At 40.8% G+C, this 25,306-nt stretch overlaps 1 protein-coding gene across 7 annotated transcripts in view; it reads left to right on the top strand.

Annotated features, from left to right (window-relative positions):
* specc1 (sperm antigen with calponin homology and coiled-coil domains 1) overlaps nucleotides 1-25,306 on the top strand; it is a 73,000-nt gene that overhangs the window by 1,268 nt on the left and 46,426 nt on the right. Inside the window, exons 1-4 of one of the 7 annotated variants that reach the window (XM_056746126.1) lie at nucleotides 5,733-5,752; nucleotides 9,495-9,561; nucleotides 15,217-15,397; nucleotides 17,444-17,600. In XM_056746126.1, the coding sequence (XP_056602104.1) occupies nucleotides 15,245-15,397; nucleotides 17,444-17,600 (310 nt within the window). In that variant the 5' untranslated portion in view covers nucleotides 5,733-5,752; nucleotides 9,495-9,561; nucleotides 15,217-15,244. Of the gene's footprint in view, nucleotides 1-2,663; nucleotides 2,685-5,730; nucleotides 5,753-9,494; nucleotides 9,562-12,485; nucleotides 12,552-15,216; nucleotides 15,398-17,443; nucleotides 17,601-20,614; nucleotides 20,906-25,306 lie in introns of those variants that run through there. The other 6 variants (XM_056746123.1, XM_056746128.1, XM_056746127.1 and 3 more) reach the window with 6 other exon arrangements.

Below are 25,306 nucleotides of genomic sequence, written 5' to 3'. Positions count from 1 at the left end.
AAAAATGCAGTTAAATACAGGCAATGTAAAACTTCACCAGTTCACTCAGCGTTTAGCTTTTTGTAGATAATTACACCCTTAAGATTTTATTTCTGGATAAACCATCTAAGGAAGTAGCAAGTGTGTCTCCGAGACCCGAGGTCTGTAGAACACGCTGTCCTAGATAAAGCTTTCTGAGTCTAAACTGCAGCAATATAAATGATCATACAGTACATATACTGTATATCTGAAGTGATAAGTGATTAAAGGAATAGTTCACCCAAAAATGAAATCGTATTTTCCCTAATATGGTAGTACATTTTGATAGCAATAAAATTCTTCACAACACTATGCATAACTTCATAAGATCATACCAGCAATTAATGCATATTAAAATATTTAATTAACGTGTAATTTGGGTGTTTAACTCATTCTCTGTTCAATAGACAACTACTGTAATGGACTGTGACAGCACTAAGGCTTGTACTTCAAGTCAAGCCCATATTTGATCATTTAGGGGTGCAGCGACATCCCAGTTTCCCAGTCACATCGTCCTCTTTGCTCTGATGAGTTCCAACAAAAGCACACACTCTCAGATATAATGACTATCTATAAATAGTCTTTGGCTTCTGAAAAGGAAGGTCAATTCCAGCTGTGTGAGATGTACAGGAGAGTTCATCTCAATGACCAGAGAAATGTGTCAGTGTCGGTCTATGATAGTTAAAGATGTAAAAATGTTAACCAGAATAACCTTTTCAGAGTTGTGTACGCAAATGTGGTCAGTGTTAGGCGACAAACAGACTAGATCAGGTCTGAAAACATTACTTGTACCAGGTGCGGTTAATATGTGAATCGTGGATGGAGAATGTGTGAATCATGGAGAGAATCACCTTCTCAATTGCATTCTTGAGATGTTTTGACAATGTTTTGAAGAACAACAAGTTACTCGTAAAATGATGAAGTAAAAGTAAATGAATAAAGACAAAAGTATATTTGTATAAAGATTGTTAATTTGTGTTAAGCCCTGGAGTGTAAGTGCAGGCTGGGAATGAATTGGAAATTTGTATCCTGGATATATACTGTAAAATAATGACTTAACTTAGTTTTTTTTATTGAATAACATTCAGGATGCAGTACGGGTCCTAAATGTATTATTACATATTATTACAAATGGAATATTACAAATGAACCATTAGATATTGTGTAAGCCAGTGTGTGTACTTATGTGTTCAGTATGCAGTAACTCCTAATTATGTAGTGAGGGGATGTAGTTTACGCAGCGCCTCAGTCAGCATCCCATCACTACGGCATAATCAATGAAACCATTAGACCAGAACCAGCACAGTTATTTTTTTGGAACAGATGCGCATCAAAAATAGTTAAATGACACTTGAAATCTTGTCCTGAAAAGATTCATTGATGTAAATCTAACCTGAATGTACCAGAGTAAGCTACAAAAGTGTAACTCTATGACTTGCCCAGTTGTAACAAAAAGTTGGTGAGATGCTCTGTTACTGTGTGTTATAATGACTGGTAGAGAAATTCAGTTGTTTGCGTCAAATAAAAAAATCAAGAGCCAGATTTCAAGAATCTATATGTGACAACCCTTGACAACCAAACCAATACAATTTTCGAAATTGAGATTTTTACATGATCTGAAAGCTGAATAAATATGATGTATGAGTTGATAGAATATGCCAATATCTGGCTGAGAAACAACCGTTTAAACCTCAGGAATCTAAGAGTACAAAAAATCTAAATGTAAAGAATACTACCTTTTAAGTTGTTAATCAGGGGCACTGTAGCAGGCCATCCACTCACAAAAATAAAGTTTTTATATATTTAAGGTAAGAAAATTAACAAAATATCTTCATGTAACATAATCTTTACTTAATATCCCTAATGATTTTTGACTTTCAAGAAAAAATCTATAATTTTGATCCATACAATGTACTTTACTATAATCGTTCCCGTGCTACTTAAGACTGGTTTTGTGATCCAGGGTCACATATTTGTGGCTAGTTTCCAATGAGTTGACTACATAATTGATCATTTTGTTTGTCACTACTTGGACTATTGAAATCATGGGAAGTCTTTCTTTATGTATTGTTTTGACATTAAAGCAGCAGACTCATTTCATTCATGACCTGTTTTGCCGTGAGCAGTCAGTCCTGTACTCCTCCTTCTCCTCTGATCGCATTCTTCCCCTCGCTCTTGTTCTGTGGCTGCTGTTTGGTCTGCGGGTGGATTGGTTTAGCAGTACCCAAGAGAACTGAGGGCTGTGGCTTTAATCGCTGAAATGAAGATCGAAGGGGGAAAGGAGATTCTCCGATCGATCTTTGTCTATTTGTTTCAGATTTACACTGGATTAACTCTCTACATTTTTTGTGTAATTTTTTAAAGGACCACCCATAAGGTATGACGCAAAATCAGGATGTCAACACAGCTGATGTTGTCACTGATACGATTTGCTGTAGATGGTTTGCATTTTTTCGAGCATGAAAGCACACACCCTTTGCCTGTCAGTGTCAATGAATGCTGCACCTGCCTCTTCTGTGAGTTGGCAGGTGCAGGTGTGTTTTCAGTCTCTCTGACGCTGGACGCTCATTCTACCGGCTGCTCCTAATTTCATTTTTAGTCAATAACAATCTTTTCAGTTTACCATAGAGGACTTAGGAAACAAAAGAACCTGCCTATAAAAAGTGGTAACTGATTGTTTGATCTAACCCTTAAACATTACTTTAGTATGTATCTGGCTTGATTAACGTTTGATAACATGCAGTTTATTTGATGGTAAGCAGTTCATTTCAAAGTTACTACCTGACAAATAATTTCTAACAGTACTGTGTGACCCTATTTATGTTGTGGAGTTTTTGATAATGAAAGATTAAGTTTAATGAAAGCTGTTGGATTTTGACTTGATAAGATCTGGTTTGGTGGGGAACTACTGTACTGTAAGTGTTTAGAAGAGATGGATCTGTCTTGAATCTGAGCATGTATCTCAGAGTGCTTATGGTGGGTTTGAGTTCAGACAAGAAGAATGTGTGGAGGATACAGACTGCATACTTGCTTTGTAAATCTAAGTCAGCCCGGGTAACTGCGTGGAAGGATATCGATACATCTGACAGTGAAATGCCTCTGCTAATTTGACACTGACGCTTTTCAGTTTGTTTTTGAGGGTTTCTTGACACTTCAAGACTAGAGTGTTTGGACTATTAAAATAATAAGGCCCAAGAAGCAGTGGGTTACAGTGCTTAAACCCACTTAGCTGTTATAAAATGCACAGAAATGTAGCGCCTCTTACCATATTCGGAACAACATGTTCCCAAAAAAAGAGCCTGAATCTGATTCGGAAAATGAAGATGATCAAGATGATACATTAACTTTGCCAGCGCGACTTGAGCAGAATGTACAGGAATGGTAAGGTATTTAAAATATACTATGTTAAATAGTTAAAAACACTCCATCCAGAGTGTATCCTGCCTTGATGCTCGATGACTCCTGAGATAGGCGCAGGCTCCCCGTGACCTGAGGTAGTTCGGATAAGCGGTAGAAAATGGAATGGAATGGAAATAGTTAAAAACTATAGCTAAATGTTTTACCTTTTATATACAACGTTATAAAGATTTGCCGTTAGTGATTAACCAGTGTTACGCCATGTCTCATCGCGACTCAACAAAGACAATAAACCCTATTATAAACACAACATTTGTTGCTCCTAGTTGGAACATAATTACTGATTATTAGGATTTATGTTGTCTTTTTTCACGTTGCGTGTCTGCATTTGCAGATCACACAAAGAAACAACATCCGCTACAAACACATGACAAACTCAACTTGCCTTAGTCCGTAACAACGTCTTTAACAATGAAAATAAGCGAATCTGAAGCGGCAGACTGTCCTTGCGAAGTTGTAATGGTTGAAATTGCCTCACTTTTTAACAAAAGCTTTCGTGCACACCCGGCCTTGATCTCTCACAGGTTCATGAAGCAATCATCTGTAAAATGCGCTGCATACACTTGAGTATTCGGATTGTACTGTTCTGGAACAGTATTGCAAATAAAATTCAACCATTTGTTTTTATTTGTCTCATCTTTTGGAAGGGCAAACAAAGGGGCTTTCTTTTTGCAACGAAACACACAGCGTCTCCACGACTTTGCTGCAGCGGCGACTAGAGGTCGACCGATATGCGTTTTTCAGGGCCGATACCGATTTTTCCAAGTTAATTCGATCGATTATCTGCTAAATCCTTAATATCGACGCCGATAATCGGCCAGTTCGATAATCGGTCGACCACTAGTGGCGACGATACAATGAGATTTACAAGTACGCCCACCTTACTTGCGTATACATTAGCCAAGTCATACCACGAAATGACGTAGATTCATGGGGGTGTGGTCACACAAGGCGTTTTAGGCAGGTCTGGGTGAGCATTTGCTTTTAGATAGAATGCATCTTTTGTTCCGACACTTTCATTTGTGCAATTTTTCGTGTCTAATACATGGGTAACTTATAACACACCAAAGACACAGAAAAACATGTATTAGTGCCATAGTGCCAAAATTTATTATCTTTTAAAATTTTCTCAGACATTTTTAGTATTTGTTGAGTTGTGGATGGGAATCTTCTTGACTTGCAGGTCATATGAGGTTAATGTTTTTGGAGGAAGGAGATCCTAGTGCAAGCTATGGAGTGTTTATTCATGCCGTGCTTTGATACCACATATACAGGAAGCTGTGCTCCATGGGGGTTTTAGATCTATGAGAAAGATGAGATCTGCTATGAAAACTGCACGAGGCACTCAGATCTCTGAATCCCAGACCAGCTTTGTAGTGTACTTCATGTTTAGTACATTTTAAGGCTTTTCACACTGAGCTTAACTCCGGGTTATCTTCATTCTAAACCCCGCATTTAACCCCGGGTAAACGAATGTTTCACACATGTAATTTAGAATTTTGAGTTAAAAGCGGGGTTTTAACCCTGCATTGCGGTGTCAAACATGTGCAGTGTGAAACGAAGCGGGGGTAGGATGATACAACCAGAATGTTTTCCTTAATTTTTTTGGTTTTAGTGTGTTATTAATAGAATTCAATAAAAACTATTTCAAAGTTTTTAAAAGAAATTTTTGGTATCGTTTATTTGGCCTAGTGCATCCTAAATTTTCGTTATCAGTTTCAACCCAGAATTTTAATTTCGCCGAAGCCCTTGTTTTTACCATGCACATCAAACTTAAAAGTCAATTTTACTGCACTAAGCAAAGAAAACTCAACATGTGGAGGAAAACATGTCTAAAAGAGTTTACGATAATAAAACAACTTGTTGCAAAGGCAGGCACCAGCAGGTTGAAATGCAACGTTAACTTATCTGCTAAAACGAGCTGTGAAATAACGTGAAATGAAACATATCCCAAAAGAAACCAACACTGTCCTTCTTTTGTGGTTAAATGAATTAGTAAAGGTGGGTCTAAATAAAAGGACTACTGAAACTCTTGTTTAGATGTGATACAGATGTTGTTCAGGCTTGCAGTGCATGTCTTTTGGTTTTGTCAAATCAGCAGAATTAAAGCAGCACTGTGGTTTTGTTAGAAGCAGTGAAACTGGGATGTTAAACCAGATAAATCTCATGCTGACTTCAATGTGCGGGTTAAGGGTATGGTGTGACGTTAATGGGAGCTTAGTTTACCTTAAACTGGAGAAGTAGATGTGTCCAACAGAGAAGTAACTGGCTGCGACCGAAAGCTTAAAAATGCTGCCTTAGGGGGACATATTACAAGGTAGGACAGATAGGATCAAAAAGGATTTTTGCTGCCTTTGATTACCCAGAGTTAATGAGTTTTTATGAGTAATTGTGCATATTCAGTCAGATATTTAAATAATTTATGCCTGCTGATTCCCACCCCAACTTTTGTGTATACCGAAAAGCACTTTGTAAACTTTGTGCTGTGTAAATATTTGTACCTGTCACCTAATACTTAAGGCATTTTTGCATGAACTGTAGCTGAATTTCTGATTTTTGAACCAATGAAATAGTCTGGCGAACCATCAGAAACATCTAATCTTTTTAGACTGGTAGTGTACTTTCTGGGAATCTTTGGTAAATTTGTTTCAACAAACATCTGCGACACACTCTTGCATACGTTTTAGAACTGTAAATATGTGAATTGGAATTCTGCCAGAATATGTTTGTGTTTCAATGGAGTAGCCATGTCCTGCAGTAGAACATAATGAGATTCTCTTTTCTGTCTTTTTGCGTAGGTGCCTTCTTGCCCATGGCCATCTGAAAGATGTGAATAGATGGCCATACTACACTTGACCCCTTGTTCTTGTTATGAATTCTTACGTGTTAATATTAAAAAGGAAGCTATTGTTTTCAATATGTAGGTGTTGGGCTCACTCTTCATTTGTGAAGAGGCAATAAATGTAGGCCGATCATAGTGTTTACTCTAGCGTTGGCCTAGTCTACAGTTGATTTATTTGTCTTTGACATTGTAGTTGTGCAGAATCTGTAATAAAAAGATGACAATAGGATTACTTTGATTATGGAAACCATACAGTTTTAAAATTGCCATTAATGTTGCTATCACTACTCATGCCTTGATCACAGTTAAAATGTATGCATTTTCATTATCAGTTAGACATGTATATATGGTACCACCTAGCAGACCTGACCTAGATAAAATCATCATTTTATACCGCTTACTTCCTGTCAGTCTGTCAGTGCTTCCTGTAGATTGAAACCAACAATTCTATGAGCTGCAGTCCACAAACAAATTTTCCTTCTCTGTTTCACTCTCTCCCATCATCGAACAGGTGGCGATATTACAGACACTTGGCTGTACTCCTATCCCACTCCTCTGCATTATTAGCACTGTATATGTTCTGTTGCTTTAGCGTGTGACTCCTCTCTGCATCCATTAACAATGATTCTTCACAGTAAAGGAATGAGCCGACTGCTAAAATGAGTCTGTGTAAATAACCCTGCAAAAATAAGTAATGATTAATATTTCATTTTCACAAGCATGACTTAAAGTAAGACAAACACAGCATAATTTTATTGGTTCTTATTGGGCAAAACCCAGTTGGACTCCTTTTATATGCTCGGTTCCTCGCGTGCTCCTGGGCTGCATCCGTGCAGAATCTGGCCTTAATCGTGTTTAAATTGGGTGTAAAACAGGATTTGGCGTCTCATAAAGGCCTCTTGAAATGTCTCGCTCATTTACGAAGATTCAAGAGTCTGGGGCTTGGTCACTCAGCTTCCATCTCATTGATGAATGCAAACTGCTGGCTTAGAACTTTGACCGACTCCCTCACACCCACAACAATACAAAGAATGTCTTTAATAGAGTCCTTATTTCTCTGGCTTCTGTCATAGCTCTGTTTCTGCTTGGCATCAGTGACGACTGTTCAACTACAAAAAGCAAAAATTTTAAAAGGTCTATGTAATTGCACCTTTTCGACTGACACACTCAAAGATTCCAGACACTTGAACTTTTACTCTGGTTTCACACAACGCGAATTAAGCGATTTTGCACAAATAAATTACATACGAAGTCAATGCAAAGACGCATATAGACGAGAACTCGTGCCAGGCGTTGCTCGTGACGTGAATCGAGTGACGTGAGATTGACGCAAATGTCAAAAATATTTGTCGGATCACATCACTCATGCAAAGTAACGAACTTTTCCTGCAAGTAATAAACGCGATTGTTGTTGTTTAGTGTGAACCCAGCATTACATGTTGTCCAAACTTGAAGTTAGTCTTCAAGAGTTTCCAAAAACAACTGTTTTGCTACAGTTCCAATCCTTCTTTATTTCGGTATACTGTACCTCTTTAATTTGTTTTCTCAAATCTATTAACAGACTTAATTGTGCTTCCTGTAAATGAGTGATAAGGCTTGGATTTTGAACATGAAACTCAGAATTGACTTATTGAATTGAATTATTGATCTGAAATGATTTGATACTTTTTTGAACATACTATAATAGAGGATTGTAAGTAAATGCTGCTCCAGTCGGGCTCTGCTGTAAGTGACTGTAAACTATAAAATCATGGATTTAGGCAGACTCCTCTCTTGCAAAAATCTTTGTTGTATCTGATTGTTCACTCTTCATTTTTGTTTTCACTCTCATGTACCATCTTCCCTAAAACACAAGGATCTATTGGTACTGGTGCCATGACAGCAAGAAATATCTACTGTATTTTTGTTTGGGGTTATATCATAAAAGAGAATGGAGACTAGTGACATGTACTGACAGTCTTCATTTTAAAGGCATTTTATACCCCAAGTGCTCTGTCCTTAGTTTCATGTCTGGATTGATTTTAGAGAAGTATAAGCTTGGCGTTTTGTTTCTCTTTTTCACGTCCCCTTCTGTTGAAATACTCGTGATTATTTTAAGACTCAGGCTAAGGCTGAAAAATGTTAAGAGGATGTGATAAAGCCGCTTGATATTTAGCTTCTACATCCTCTTTGGCCTACTACGTAAACATGACTAGACCATGAGCAAGAATATGCCAACCGAGTTATGAAACAGTACAGAGACTGTGGTTTTATGTGGATTTATTTCTGCCTCACCCTCATTATGAATACGTTTTCAAATGAATTGTTTATGCAGAGTTAATTGTGTGTTTCTTTTTTTCTGGAAAATAACATGTCATTTTTGTGTTCAAAAGGAAAATAACCAGTAAGCAGCAGATTTCTTTTTTGAAATTGTGGTTTAAGTCATATACGTCCTTAAGACATGAAACAGAGAACTCTTGAGTCATTGTGAGTTTCCTCTCTGTCCTCCAGTTGTTCACTAACAGGAAGTTGGTTACACTGCATCATCCTCACATTGTAAGGAGGAGGAATTCATTTGTGGTTTCAAAAACACAGTTTTTTATTCACCAAGATAACTCATGTAGCTTGATGTCTTTGGCCAGTGACTCTTCTGACTGAAGAGTTGCACTTTTTAATGTCACGTGTCAAGGTGACCTGACCTGAATATGATCATGTGATTTTAGTTGATTTAGTTCCTCTCGCTCTATCTTATTGCACAGATGCCATTCATTGATGATGACAAGTCTATAAGTCTATGGCATGGTAATGCAGTTGATATGAGCCTTTAAGCTTTAACTGTATAAGGAGTCATTAAATGGATACATACTGCATTTGTCCAATATCCATCTTTGTTCATCAGTCATGTACCATTTGAAGAAAACATTTGGCTGTGAGTTGGAGGAATAAACACAAGCTTGAAGGCATGATAACATGTTCCATGTATATTGGGCCTGTAAATTCTCAGGTGCAATGGTGACTGATATCCCGATATAGAAATCCCGTGGCGCAAACTGAGACTGCAGCATTTCTATTTTTTGGCATACAGAGGTTTTCAATTTTACTTTTTTGAATGTGGGATGCAATGAAATACACTGTACATTTGTTTTACTTGAGGAGTGAGGACGTGTTTTACACATTGTTGCGGAGCAGTGTAACATTTGGAACTAACATCTCTAACAACTCACCTGTTTCCGTATAGGTTATGTCACGGATCTCCGGGGAGACAGGGCAGGAGAACCCAAGTGCAGGCAGACTCAGACAAGATGGTATGGGTACAGATGTTAACAGATTTATTAGACACTAAAAAACAGGCAAAACAAAACCCACGAGGGGGAAAACAAGATAGGATAAACAATAATCTTAAACAAGGACAAGAACACTGACTAACTGAACTATAAGAAAACAAACACTTGAATTACACTAACATTAACTATACAGGAACTTCAAAGGACAAGGAACAACTTACAGGCAAGGTAACACAGCATACAGGTACATACAAACAATGCAAAGCAAGCAATGAACCGGCACAAGACAAAGAAACATGAGGACTCTTATAGGGAGACAAAACACAGGATAATTAATGGGGACCAGGTGAAACAGATGAAACACTAAGGGGAAGCTAATGACACGGAAAGGGCGGGAAACACAGACGAGACTAGGGGAGAGTATGGAAGGCCAAAAGGTCCATAATGTCTCTCCCCACATGAAACAGGGAATTCTGTTTTGGTTCTGCCTCAAGACCAAGAATTAGCCAGACAAGATAGGCAGAACCGTGACAGAACCCCCGCCTTAAGGAGCGACATCCTGACGCTCCTCAAGGAGACCCACAGGACAAGACAGACTGGGACATAGACAAGACTAAGCAAAACATGGAAAACAAGATAAGGGGCAGACAGGCAAGAATCAACAGGGGATTGGGGTGACTCAACAAAAACAACAAACAAGGGAGGGGGGGTGGGGGCAAACAAGACATGGGTGGAAGTCCAAAAGGGGTAGGGCTGGGTGGGGAAGTCCTTGCCCTGGGGGACGCACCAGAGTGCGGAGCCCCAGGGGGCTTGACAGGGCTTGGCGCCGGTCGGAAGATCGGCAGGACAGTTCTTGACGCCGGCTGATGGGCCGGCAGGACAGGGCTTGACTTCAGCGGCGGCGGGGCGGCCGGACTTGACGGCGGCGGGGCGGCCGGACTTGACGGCGGCGACCGGGCTTGGCGCCGGTTGCTGGACCGGGCTTGGCGCCGGTTGCTGGACCGGGCTTGGCGCCGGTTGCTGGACCGGGCTTGGCGCCGGTTGCTGGACCGGGCTTGGCGCCGGTTGCTGGACCGGGCTTGGCGCCGGTTGCTGGACCGGGCTTGGCGCCGGTTGCTGGACCGGGCTTGGCGCCGGTTGCTGGACCGGGCTTGGCGCCGGTTGCTGGACCGGGCTTGGCGCCGGTTGCTGGACCGGGCTTGGCGCCGGTTGCTGGACCGGGCTTGGCGCCGGTTGCTGGACCGGGCTTGGCGCCGGTTGCTGGACCGGGCTTGGCGCCGGTTGCTGGACCGGGCTTGGCGCCGGTTGCTGGACCGGATCTGCGGCCGGGCTGGACGCTCGGACCGTCACCTCCCCACAGCGACCCCCCAAAAAATATTTGGGACTCGGGACCGCAGGACTCGGGACCGCAGGACTCGGGACCGCAGGACTCGGGACCGCAGGACTCGGGACCGCAGGACTCGGGACCGCAGGACTCGGGACCGCAGGACTCGGGACCGCAGGACTCGGGACCGCAGGACTCGGGACCGCAGGACTCGGGACCGCAGGACTCGGGACCGCAGGACTCGGGACCGCAGGACTCGGGACCGCAGGACTCGGGGCAGTCCTCCGTTGCCTCTTCTTTCTCCCCCGCTTGCCAACAGAGCTGGTTGGCGGTGGAGTGGCTACAGGAGGCGAGGAGAGACCTAAGAAACCGATCTGCAGGGCACTACCCTCGGGAATCGAGGCTAGCCCAGATGGAGAATCCAGTCTGGACCACTCACGATCCAGCAGGGTCTGGACTGTGTCCGCGAAGCCCTTGGACTTCAACTGGCGCATTTCAGCGGGTCCTAGGGGCTCATCGAGGCAACTATTAAAAATAGCTTTTAACTCCGCCTCGTTGAACCCCGAAGACCGCGCCGCGGCCAGGAAGTCAAAGGCAAAGTCCTTCACGAACCTTCCCCGCTGCCGGAGGCCAAACAAAACGTGGGCTTGGTGGTCTCTTGTGGCAGCGATCTCCCCACGACACCCCCCCAAAAAATATTTGGGGCTGGATAGCTCCGGCTCCGGACTGGGTAGCTCCGGACTGGGTAGCTCCGGACTGGGTAGCTCCGGACTGGGTAGCTCCGGACTGGGTAGCTCCGGACTGGGTAGCTCCGGACTGGGTAGCTCCGGACTGGGTAGCTCCGGACTGGGTAGCTCCGGACTGGGTAGCTCCGGACTGGGTAGCTCCGGACTGGGTAGCTCCGGACTGGGTAGCTCCGGACTGGGTAGCTCCGGACTGGGTAGCTCCGGACTGGGTAGCTCCGGACTGGGTAGCTCCGGACTGGGTAGCTCCGGACTGGGTAGCTCCGGACTGGGTAGCTCCGGACTGGGTAGCTCCGGACTCGGGATCGGTTGCTGCACCAGACTGGACGCTCCTCCACCCTGGCTCCTCCTCCGGAAAATCGGACCCTTGGATGGGCCCGAGGAGGACAGAGGGTTTTCTGGGACAGAGGAGTCTACTGGCAGCGTCCCCGAGTCTCTCCTCCCCCGTTCATCTTGGGCCCCACCAGAGGAATCGGCGACCATGGAGCTCAAGCCAGCGGGTACGGAGTCCCCCAGGGCTGCGGTGGCCAGGACGAGATCCTTCGGAGCGCTCGACCGCGAGGTGGAAGTCCCAAGTGGAACCTCGCCTCCGGGATCACTCCGGTTGCTCACGAACCTGACCATGTCCGCAAACCCCAGGGGAGCCAGCAGCCTCTTCTCTGACGGCGTGAGGGGCCGAGTGAGGCAGCAGTTGAAAATTGTTTTCAACTCTTCCTCTCCAAACTCGGTCATCACCGCCGCCGTCGAGAATAGCTTGGCGAACTCCCGGTCACCGACACTCCCCTGGCGGAGTCCAAGCATTAAGTGGGCCTGAAGAGACCGTGGAACTGACCCCTTACCGTCCATGCTGCCTGCTGGGTTCGGATCTGTCCGGTTCATTATGTCACGGATCTCCGGGGAGACAGGGCAGGAGAACCCAAGTGCAGGCAGACTCAGACAAGATGGTATGGGTACAGATGTTAACAGATTTATTAGACACTAAAAAACAGGCAAAACAAAACCCACGAGGGGGAAAACAAGATAGGATAAACAATAATCTTAAACAAGGACAAGAACACTGACTAACTGAACTATAAGAAAACAAACACTTGAATTACACTAACATTAACTATACAGGAACTTCAAAGGACAAGGAACAACTTACAGGCAAGGTAACACAGCATACAGGTACATACAAACAATGCAAAGCAAGCAATGAACCGGCACAAGACAAAGAAACATGAGGACTCTTATAGGGAGACAAAACACAGGATAATTAATGGGGACCAGGTGAAACAGATGAAACACTAAGGGGAAGCTAATGACACGGAAAGGGCGGGAAACACAGACGAGACTAGGGGAGAGTATGGAAGGCCAAAAGGTCCATAATGTCTCTCCCCACATGAAACAGGGAATTCTGTTTTGGTTCTGCCTCAAGACCAAGAATTAGCCAGACAAGATAGGCAGAACCGTGACAGGTTATCTTATACTGTATATGTTTGTAGAGTTAAAAAAAAAAAAAAGGTAAAATAGATTAAAGTATGTATATCGTAGCTAATGCAACTACAACATATACTTGATTAGTAATAGTTGCAATAACATTTGTAAAAGGGGTTTGTCTGTTTTTTTTTTTGAGATGTTTAACTAAAATAACTTGCACTATAGTTAAAGCAATTAATAGTTTTACATAGGATTTAAATATAGTATTTTCTAATAAATGTTTTAAAGATGAGGTAACATGATTTTATGCATTCTAACGTATTTACACTGTAAAACAAGCTGTCTTCTCATGCTTGAAATGGTCAACTTGTCAAAAAATGAGTTGGACGTATGACGTAGTATTTCTGTACTCTTTACATTACCCCAGCATTTGTATTGGTTTAAGAGAGTTTTTTTTCGAACATGAAAAGCCGTTTCGTAACAAATTTTCTTAGTCCATTATTGGGCAATTCTCCCGGAAATTGACTTGCAGCTACAAATAGTTACTATTGTGATAGTGAGAGAAGTCAAGGTGTGTTTGTTTGTTCACAACATTTAAGTGATGGATGTTATATAAACGGTGGATATAACGCTGGATCCGCATCCAGCGAGCGAAAGGGCACGGGGGAGCGTGAGAGAAAGAGCATGCCCATGCGTCAACCAGCCACAGTGAGAAAGAGCACGCCCATCAATGCCGCTTCTCTCAGCTGTTGCAAGTTTAGCTGTGTTTGTTTGCTCACTGCATTTCGGTAATGAATGTTTTTTAAATGGTTGATATAACTCTGGATTTGGAGATTGTTTGAGAACTGATAGAGGGCGCTGATAGAAACTGATAGATGGCGTTAAAAGCGCTAAAAGATGCCAGACTTGAGTCAAATTCAAAGTCAAACTAAGTCATATGTCCGTGTTTTGTTTTGAATCAGTGTGTATGTGCATAATGTAAACAACAAAAACTCATAGAGAATCAATGCGATGATGTATTCTGTGCTCGTGCTGTAGTTCCACCAACCCCCTGCACGCCTACAGGCGCTTATCTTTTTCCGGAAATAGTCGTAAAGCTGTATCTGTCTTTTATAAATTTGATCAAACTAAATACTCTTTGATGAAACGAAGTATACAATAGATACTACTGAATAGGTACTCAAGATTAATATGAGATTAGCAGAAACTGCATGGGTTACCTCATCTTTCAACATGAGTTCATAAATATATGTTACAGTATTGTTCTGTGCTTTAACCCTCCATATTTGTTAATGTGCTTTCTGGTTATACTTTGATTATCAGAAGGGACTCTTTGGATCCCTCACTCATATGACTTTTCACAGGCTTCCTCTTATTATAAAACCCACCATGCATATACTGCCTTCTCACCAACATCAGTAAGTTTGTTGTGTAAAAATATTTTAAACTTTCTTGTTGAATAATTGTCCAGAGGTTTGCTCTGATATGTGGTATAAAGGGAATGACTGAATATCCATTTTTATTTTGCATTTTTTGCATCACTTGTACATTTGTATTTTTAAATTCAGTTTAATTCCTCTTTACTCTAATCATTCACATATACTATACAATGATGATCACATAACTAAAGTGTTTCTGAATTTGTGTCTCACTTTTGCATAGCCACATCACAACTTCTTCACATCACGTCTGCAATCACATGCAGAAAGCAGATGAACACTGAGTTATTGTTTTAACTCTATACACTTATCATTCCACATCTTTTTCAGACACTGTTAATGGTTGTGCCCGTATACACTTACACCCCACCATCATGCAAATCAATGAAACCAAACCACAAGGGTAACCCACAGGTCACTGCAGAACACATTAACTCCCTCACCCTCTTCTTTTGTCTGTTTTGAAGAGCACTTATTCCTCTTTCAGTCAATGGCCACCTGTCTATTCCTCTCACATTACCTCTGTTTTGGTCTCTTATATGTCATGCATTTACTGCGAGCCACTTTTGTGTGCGTTAATACTCTCAGAGACTGTAAACAGCCCTGTATGGAAACTGCAGAATTGTTTTTGTTGATTTTACATTTAGAACTTTGTCGTAGCCACATTTTTATTTTCTTAATAGTGGGATTCAAATATTTCCTATGCTAATCTAAACACAACCATCTAACTCTGCTTCATCTTTGCCCGCAGACCAAGTAGCTCAAAAACTGAAAAAGCCATGTTGAAAGGGGGCTCCGTGAAGGCGGCACTGCCCAGACCAGGAGCCCCAGAGCGGACGAAGCTGTCTACCAGCAGCTCCTATTCCAGCAACATCGGGATGAGGACCTCCCGGTCCTCCAGCACCATCGCCTCTGACCTGCGACTCAGCAAGGTGAGCTCAGTCAAAAATATAGAGGGGGGAGTACAAACGGTTGATTAAAGAGAATCACGGGAGTGAAAAAGAGACACTGTACTGTATCCACTCAAAAATATTGAATATATATTATGACAGTGTAGTAGAGTAGGCGGGGCGAGACCGTGGTTCGAGTCCGGTGAGTAATTGTGAATTAGCGCCAGCTGTGCGCACACCGGCCTCGAATCACGTAGGAGATGGGAGCATATAAAAGGAACGAGCGACCGGACCGTCGAAGAGAGAGGACCGGGCCCGAACTTGTGTTATGTTTGTATTTGTATTTATATTCTGTTTTGTTCGCCGGCGGTCGTCCGTGAGGGGCCGCCGGCTGTTATATTAATTTATTAAATGTTTAAATGTTTGCCGGTTCCCGCCTCCTTCCTTCCATTTTATTGAGATGTGTTACAGACAGAAAGTATAACTACATGTAGTATTGAGTAAATGGAGCAGTTTGAAAAACTATTTTATATTATTTGAGAAGGGACATGTGCCATTTTAACATAAATGTTTCTAGTTAATGTATTGTTCTGGATTTAGCCTAAGGCTAATCATCCACAGTCCCCCTGCAGGTCTTCACTAACATTAAAGCAACAACGAGCCGTTTTGTTGTATGGTTCCCCATGTGGTTGATGAGCACAATGTCTGTTATCAATGTCGTAAAAACTGTTGCTGTATAGGCATGTCACTTCAAAAGCACTATTTTGCCTCCAACGGGTTATACTACTGGGCTATACTAATAGCTCAAACTAGATTCTGAGGTAGCAGCTGGTTGTTAGCTGTTAGCGCATATCGTGCTGCTAGCTCCATAGCAGGTATCTTGCTAACTTTAGCTACATTTCCACATTTCCAGTCACCCAAAACACAACGCATGGACGTGAATGTGTTTAGTTACCAATGCAAATCATTTTCTGCAGTTATATTTTCAGAAACACAATTTGCTATAGGAATAGTGCCTAGCATAGTAACTATAGATACCGTTTGTCTACGTGCATGAACTAAGGAATCAGCAACTTTTGACCATAAAACATTTATTGTGGTTTGGTAGTCATTGTGTGCAAGCATAAGACTAAATTCATGAGGAGGCACGATCATGTTTTGTAAGCTATTGAGCTCAACATTACATTATCTCTAGTCTACCTTGCTGTTATAAATTGCGAACCAGTAACCTTAGAACGCCAATAAACAACCTGAGCACAACCAAATTACTAATACACTCAAAAGTCGAGGACTGTAAAAACATTTTCAATGTCTCCAAACCGTTTGCAATCTGTTGCCTCTTGCAGCTCACCTTACCGAGTGTAAGTCCGTAAGATATTAATTTGTGTTCAGGCTCGTGTCCGATCACTCTCTCTCTTTTCCTCTTAGTTTTTTTAGCAGGATCTGCCATGGTGATGGTTTAGAGAGTTGTCTTGAACTAGATTGTTTCGTCTTATTTATAGAAGTTGGCTAACTTCACTCAGGTATGCCTTAAAGCAGGTGATGGGCGGGGCTTGTGAACCAACCCGCACACCAAAGATACAAGTGTGACTTCAGCCAATAGAGGGCTGCTTAGGTAGCAATGACAGTAAATTTGTCCAGTTAAGAGTTGTCCTACCACTAAAAATTTTTTAGAGAGACTATTTAAAGGTCGAAAAACAGCTTGTTGTTGCTTTAATATACAAACTTTTCAAAGTACAATGACCAAGTTGTTTTAAACAAACAATCTTTTAATATACCACTATTACATTGACCTTTAGTGAAGCCAAACTTCATAACACCTTACAATAAGGTGCTATTTGTTAATAATTTGTTAATGCATTAGCTAAAATCAACTAACAATGAACAGTTCTAATACACAAGTATTAGATTTTTTGTACAGTAGCTAAAAGAAAGCTGCACATAAATGTCAAATTTATTATGAAATCTAAATCGCTGTATGATGCCATATATGATCTATATAGGTATTGTGTTTTGATTACAGGACCTTAAATATATTTTGTCAATAATTCACAGGTAATAAACTTTACCATATGTTCTTGTGTGTAGATGAAGAGGGCAAGCAGTGATGATGCTTTGGCTAAGCCTGTTCTGGGGTCAGTGGCTCCAGGCTCTCGCATGAAGAAAACCATCACCACAGGAGCCATCTCCGAACTAACAGACAACAGACCACGTAGTGCTTCAAGTAGCACTTTTACACGTACAAGTAGGACACACACCTCTCACCTGACATTTTTGGATTGCATGGTTACTAGTTAGATTAAATATATAGATAAATACAGTAAATACACTTTCTATATCATATCATGATTTTATGAATGGTCAAATATATCCTTAGCTTCATTTTTTTGGTTGTGAACAGTTCGAATTTGAAAAGGTTAAATGTTATGTTAAAATAGTTTTTCAGAATTTATTGGTGGATTTCATGTGAGCTGTTTTTTTATGTTTTTCACATAACAAAATCATATGACCAACCTTAAGCAGCAATTGGGTGCAGCTGTTGGCCACTAGAGGGCAACAGGAGACTTCTTAAACCTCATATCCTCTTCTTTATGTGGTGAGCTCATAAAGTTTGCCTTAAGAATGAGAGAAAGTGAGGCGTGTTCCCTTTGCAAATCCAGCTTTGATGAGATGATTCGGAAAACATGAGTTTGCTTCTGGTATTAGATGATGGAAACCGAAACTTCTGGATTGCTCGTGATTGGATTGACTTTGTTCTCATTTGAGATATGAAGCTTTGGCCTTGTGTAGGTTGTGTGTGTATCCGTGCTGTGTTTCCGCGCTCTTCATTGTACATGGAAACTGAGGTTCAATTTTAGGTCATTGAAGGAAAAGTTAAATAGATGGACTCAGGAAGTAATGTTGTGCTGCGTGTGGCATCTGATATCATACGTGCCTCCATCGCTGACACAGAAAAGCGGTTAACAGCTTCACTTTCCAAAGCTATTTTCTGTAGGACTGTGTGTGTGCAGACATGCCAATACAAAGTTATTTTTTCATAAGTGTTCTGTTCAGAAACAGGGAAAACTGGAATTGACATCAATGATTGAGGTGTTAAACAGGAATGCTGTATGGCAGCATGACCACTGTGGGTTTGCCATTACGTTTAAATACCAGCATCAGGGTGTAGCAGAATTCTTTGTATTTTATGCAATTCTCTTCATTTTGGGCATGTTTGATCTTTAAACAAAAGAGGTTCTGATGTCTCAGACAGTGGTTTAATCATTGTAGATTTAATTACAGATCCTACACATTCAAATGGCAATAATGCCACATGATGTTGCTACTTTGCCTGTTGTTCCTAAACAATTTCCCTTCAAAAATGATTATCCTATTTGTCCTATTTACTCTATGTATTATAATGGAAACAAATATTTGTGTTAGATTGTTTTGTGTTTACAAAATGGTATATTGTTGTGGGCAATATATTTAAGATTTATGACAATATCTTGTGCTCTTACATTATGCTAATATCAGTCCCGTCTGATGAGATAATTATGTCAGCATGTCACTTTTCACTCTAATGCTGTAAAATCATTATCATACTTTCTCTCACGGTCCATAAAAGCAGAAGCAACAAAGAACTGGAATTTTAAGCTCCTGGGGAACCAGAAGCACAGCTCCTTTTTGAACCTCCTGTCTTTTGCTTGTGTCAGTTTGTTTGATATACATTATTGTGTTATAGTTCTGTCAATAATAATAATAATATCATAGTATTACAAAATTCACATGGACTCCACTTGAAAATGGTGAAAATATAAATTAATTTAAACATGATTCTTTTGATAAATTGAATTTCCCATTTAACAATAAAAAAGAAATCCTTGAATAAAAATAGCACATACGTACTAGTTAAATAGACATAGATTATTACATACTGTATCACAGCTCACTTCACCTGACAACTGTCAGAAAAATAATTTCAGCCAGCATTGGCACCATACCATAAACAGGAGTTTGACAGTATGATAGTGCTTACAGACGCTGAGTCGGTAGGTAGACATAACTGACAATTTAACCTCTCCATGTATGAGCCTTGTGTTGACATTACAGCCAAAACACTTCGACGTAAATGTTAAACGTGTAATGATTTGTCATATTTGTGCTCAATGGCTTCATCATTTTTGTCATCTTTAGTTCTGCTTGTGTTGTCTATTAAGCCAAAATTTATCAAGGACTTTTGCCTTTTAGTGTAAATTGGTAGCCATTTGGATTGCCTTAAAAGATGAATGCTGATGTTTTACATAACTGCATTCAGATGATTTTCTTCTGCTTATGACTTTGCTTTCACTGTTCTGTCATATTTGATGAGTGAAAGGATGAGAACAATGCGAGAGTAAAACAAGGATGAAAGCTGTCAGTTAAACAGGTTCTCACATGTTTTCTGAACATGTTTGCACAATTGTTTTCACCCACACAGAGTGACTAAGTGAAGTTACCTGCGATTCACAGAAACGACTTGATCTTAACGGGCAATGTGACACACATCACAGAAGGGACAGCAGGGAATGAAGGCCCGGGCATACTTGACTTTCCTAGTCTATGTCGGTCTCGCGCACATTCATAATATGCGTCATACAAATAAGTATGTGTGCTCTACCAGACCGTCACAGGGCAGCGCTGAGTCGCGTAACGGACCCTTCTGATGACAAAAAAATTGTGTAATGCGGACGTGGATGGACGGACCATACTCCCGCCTTTACATATGCACCTTGAACATTTGCCTGCATACTTCTAAAGCCAGCTGCCATTCTTCTAAATAACACATTTCTTCCACTACTGCTTTTTTTGGACGAATCTCTTTGCTAAATGTATATTTTGCACTTTTTACTGAAAACAAAAAAAGTGTGTGTGTGAGCGTGTTTGTGTGTGCAGACACGAGAAAAGTAATTTCCAGTGTAAATGTCTTTCGAGCCCAGCATCCTTCACTGCAGGGCATATGAATTAGGTCAGAGATGTTCACATGTTGAGGCAGATGAAAGAACACTTTTCATTCTGTCCATCTCCATCTGTCCTACACATTCTTCTAATTGTACATTCCTACCACCTACTACAATGCAATATAGAGGTAAAACGAAGAGGAAATGGGATAGAGTAACTAATTTGTATGTTTGAGCCCATGGAGGCGGAGTAGATAGATGTGACAGAGAGAGGCCACCCCCCCTATGTATCTCTGATCATAGCCGACTAATACAACAGTGTCTACACTGTGCTGCAGCTGTTCCCTCACGCTGAGAGAGAGAGAGAGGGAGAGAGAGTTATAAACAGCGACTAGTGTTTGCCTGGGACAGCAGGAATGTTGTCCAGCTGCTGATTCATAGCCAGAGAGGACAAACAGGACTATCACTTTGTCTTTTTACGCATCGGCAGTGAATTTGGACTGTGATCTGTCAGGTGTGTCTGGCTAAGGTCGGCAGAGGTTTGCTCTGATGGATTAGCGTGTCTTACGTGGAGCAGCGTATAGAACAGACATGGGGAACCAAGAAACCCGGGTGGAGGAGGCGGACACAGGTCTGACTAATGTGTCACCTTGCTGTGGATGTATCTTTGTCATTCATGTGTGTGTGTGTATAAGTGTTTGGGCTCAAGTCTCTGTTACCATTGTACAAGTTTTTTATTTAGCCTTCTAATACACATAATGAATGAATGATTTCTCACATTTTTGTTTGTTCTCTCTGTCAACCTGTCTGTAAAGCAGCCAACATAGGTTACATGTTGTGTTTTGAATGTCGGTTAGACCCCCAGACCAGTGTTTCTAATCTAGCTTAAGCAGTAAAATGTGAATGTTGTATCAATCAACCAAATGTCTGTAGACCAGCTAGGTCTTTTAGTTGTCCACCAGCTAGATGCACTGTTCTATTAGGGTATTCTGTATCGTTTTCAGTCTCGTCTCTTTTGTGTTTTTGGCCGGTGTGACTGTGCAGCTGTGTGAGTGTTTGATGATAAATGAAGCTCTTATCTACACTTGACTACATCCCATTGCTCTTCATCATTGTTATGTGTGTACATGCTGTCAAGACAGAGTACTACACTGAGTCAGAGATGCCCGGAAATAGCCATCACACTCTTTGACCTTTGATACTGAAGCAAACATTAGTATTACTGTTATACCCTAACTTACCTCACAACGCTTGTGCTTTACAGACATGCATAATATCTCAATTTCTGGCGGAGTGTGAAAACATCTCATAGACTCACATTGAAGGTGGGATCCATGCCTATATAATGGGACCAGATTATCACAGACATCATAGAGAGGAGATGGGTTGTAGTGCAATCCCCTAGCAACCATCCAGAGCACCCTAACAACTGCATAAAAGCAGTGATCTGACATCCACTCACAACACCCTAGCGTCTTGACAATGTGACCACTCACTTTCCTTCAGAAGATGTTGAAATCTAGTTATGTGGTTATAAGCGCTTGGCATAAAAATGTGCTGAGAAACATTTGATGAAACTCACTCTGTGGGAGAGAGAGTGTCTGGGTAATATATGTTTGATGTGTATATGTTAAATAACCGCAAACCCACCGCAGGGGATACATTTTCTCATATTTTTGCATTTACAAGAGGGCTGCATTTCAGCCGGCTTTAGTATAGAAATAAAAAGAAACATTGTAGCTTATTCAGTTTTATGTATCTCTGTTTCTTGATATACATTGTTGTGTTCTTGACTGGTAGCCCATGACAGATGACATTCAGATCAATAGAAGCGTTATTGTAATTTCCACCTGTCCTGGAGATCGAATCGTGAGCTTCCTACTGAGTTTTCTGCAAACAGAAGTTCCTTTAGTGTTTGTGTGTGTGTGTGTACTTGCATGTCTAATGTGTTTGTGTGTGGTGATTGAAGTACAAGAGTGTGTGTGTTGTCCGGCAGAGACTGTGGCCCGCTGCCAGTTTACCACTGCAGGAATCTTATCTATGAAAGAAAACACTGCCTGTGTGTGTGTGTTTGAGATGAAACAGTAGGGTTTTATGCTGAACACACAAGCAGACTTTATCTATCTTTACAGCTTGACACCTTTTGGCATCAGTAAAGATGTTTTTAGGAATATGTTGCAACGCATCCTCTTGATGCTTAAAGTTCCTTGCTCTATCCAGACTTATAGTTCATTGGATTCTGGCAAGGAATCTGCAAGGAAAATCTGCAAGGAAACTTATATCATGATAAAGCCGTCACTTTATGGAGGGGGAAAAATGAGATGATTCATTTATAATGTAGAAGGCTCGGATGCAAAAAAATACTTTGGCTTGTTTGAACGAGTCAACATTAGATAAAGATACCAGAGCATGAGGAGGAAGATAGTTAGACCATTCTCTATGTGTACGCATCATTTTAAAAGTATAACATATGCTTATAAAACATATAGAACATAAAAGCATTGAATCTGTGATTTAATTTCATTCACAGATTTTATTCTGTTCTGTTTGCTGAACAGGGCCATTAACTCATAAACCCAGAGTTCAGCAATAAGTTATTTATTTATAGCCCTTTACAGTTTTTTGTTAACAGTACAAAATCTAGATATCTTATGCATGATAAGAGCATTAGATGACGTACTTAATAACTTTGTTCTTATTGTGATTTCGGATCTGTCTTTGATGTTAGTTGAGGTACCCATAATGCAACGGTAATGAGGATTAGTGAGGGATGACCTTGTTCAGGGAGAGATATTGATTCTAGAGGGGAAGTTTTAGTGTCCAGACGTTTTATTTATTTTCATACTTAATTATACACGGATACTGATGATTAAGTCTGATTCGGACAACAGATGTTTGCTTTTATGCTTTGCAGCCAAAACTGTTACTTGGTAATGTGGTACATGTGGCAATGTCTTTGATTTCTTGTCCTTGTCTTATCAACGACATCAAAGACAGTACTGTATTTGTAAAATACGCCTCCTAACACCTGCTGAACTCCGTGAGATAGAAGAGATCTCTGTTAAGGTTAGTTCAGGTTGCTCTGAGCTCTGAGTCAGAAATGGTTTTTAGAAAGCGATTCATGATGTGAGAATGGGGGGGTGCTTTGGAAAGGGAAGCTCATTTTATCTCTGCACACATGCCTCCTGCTGCAGCTGAGATATACCAAGAAAGGAAGTCAAAAGCTGCTATCCCAAAAATCCATGAAATTTGGTTTCATCGACCGAAGGCAGCTTTATCTTTTAAAATTCATACACTTCATCTGCAAGCGAATGGATCGGATGTTTATTGACAGCAAAGCGGCTGTTAGTGTAGTGGAGAATGAACTAGCGCCTGTGCTCTGTTGCTATTCTGATGACCTTTGCATTCAAAATTCGACAAAGGGCTTTGGAAATATATGGGGCTCCAAAAATTGTGAGAGACAGGAGAAAAAAGAAGCAATTGCATGCTCATAAAAGGACTGAAGAGAGGTCCAAGTGACTGGGTTAACATAGCCCAAATGTTTTCAGGTTTGTGTAATACTGACCTTATATGCCAATTGCTTTGTTGAGACGGGAAATGATGAGTGTTGTGATTGTATTGTGTGAACCTTTGGTGATAGCAACACAGCAATAACATTGCTGGTCATTGGAACAACAGCTCCTGTTTGTTTTCTCAGCTCCTCTGCGTCCAGCTCATCAGATAGTTTGTGTATGCAGGTTCAATGCAGTCAGCGGTGTTTGTTGTTTTGGATAACAACATAGGAAGAATTTAATTCTGGATATGTGGAATGTTTCTGTCCACTGCAGAAGAAAACAGCTATATTGATGGTTGAGCTGTGTGTGGTAGTAAACGTACTTGTATACTGTATAAACACTTCTAGTTGTTTAATCATTCCTTTACTCTCTAAAGCGTTTGAAAGTTGTCAGTGGACAGATTATCTAAGCCCTTATTTTTAAGTTTGTATCAAAGTTTTCTAAGTATCTTAGTTTGCTTTTTTGTAAGATGCTTTATGCAGCGGTCAGACCAGACTTTGAGGAAGCAAAATTTGTTCAGACGGTGCTGCAAAAATGGACTGGAGCGATTCCTCCATCTTTAACATTTCTGTTCCGAGAGGTCACACTATGACGTTTTGATCTGCTTTTGGTCTCACGCACTCACGTGATGTGAATTTGCATGTCAGGGTTCACCAAACCGGTCTGATGCACTCGCATGCTTATGAATAGAAGTCAATGGAAGGAAAGGTCAAGTGTGACCGCGGCACTCTAAAAAGTTTTTAAGGTGAAGCGTTTTACAAATTTCACCGTTGTGAAATCAATAAAATATACTTTTAATCGAGTTAGTATAAAAGTAAGTATATCTGAGTAGCTCTAATATTTCCATTAGAATTCACCACAAATATTAAGTGTACACATTCACTTATTATATTAACTTGCTATTATTATGTTTTTTTTTATATTTAGTAAGCCACTGAATTATTTTTAAAAGTCAACCCTAAAGATCAATCAAAGCAAAATTGTACAAATATACCCTCAATTGATCCCAAAGGTAGGGATGCACCAATACAAATTTTTAAAGAGTACATAACTAGGGATTTTTAAGGTTTTATTTTGGTTTATTGTACAACAACAAGTTTATGTACATAGAAGGTGTAAAAACACTATTATTTTGTAATAATAGGCAGTTATTCTCACCTTACTTCTTGACTGACTCTCAAATGATTCGTTCCGCGATTCATCTGTCTAATCCCCTCCTTTCCTGTGATTGGTCTACAGCAAATGAGGCACACGAGCTACAGTGTTTGGGGGAAAAGAGTGATAGTTTTCGCCGGCAGTCCTAGCAAAACATAGGCGGGGACTATATGTAGTGACATAAATCCGATTAGGTATGACTCGTTTGCTTGATTCAGAGTCAACCCCCTTATTATTCAAGCCAATAACTTTGTTAATCATTTACAACTTGGCAGACTGCTTATTTTTAAACATGGCAACATTACACACTGCATGAAATGTCT

Source organism: Triplophysa dalaica, chromosome 4 (assembly GCF_015846415.1).
Source record: "Triplophysa dalaica isolate WHDGS20190420 chromosome 4, ASM1584641v1, whole genome shotgun sequence".
In the NCBI taxonomy this organism is placed as follows: Eukaryota; Metazoa; Chordata; class Actinopteri; order Cypriniformes; family Nemacheilidae; genus Triplophysa; species Triplophysa dalaica.
The sequence above is the reverse complement of the archived record's forward strand: the minus strand, read 5'-3'. Positions and strand labels throughout refer to the sequence as shown.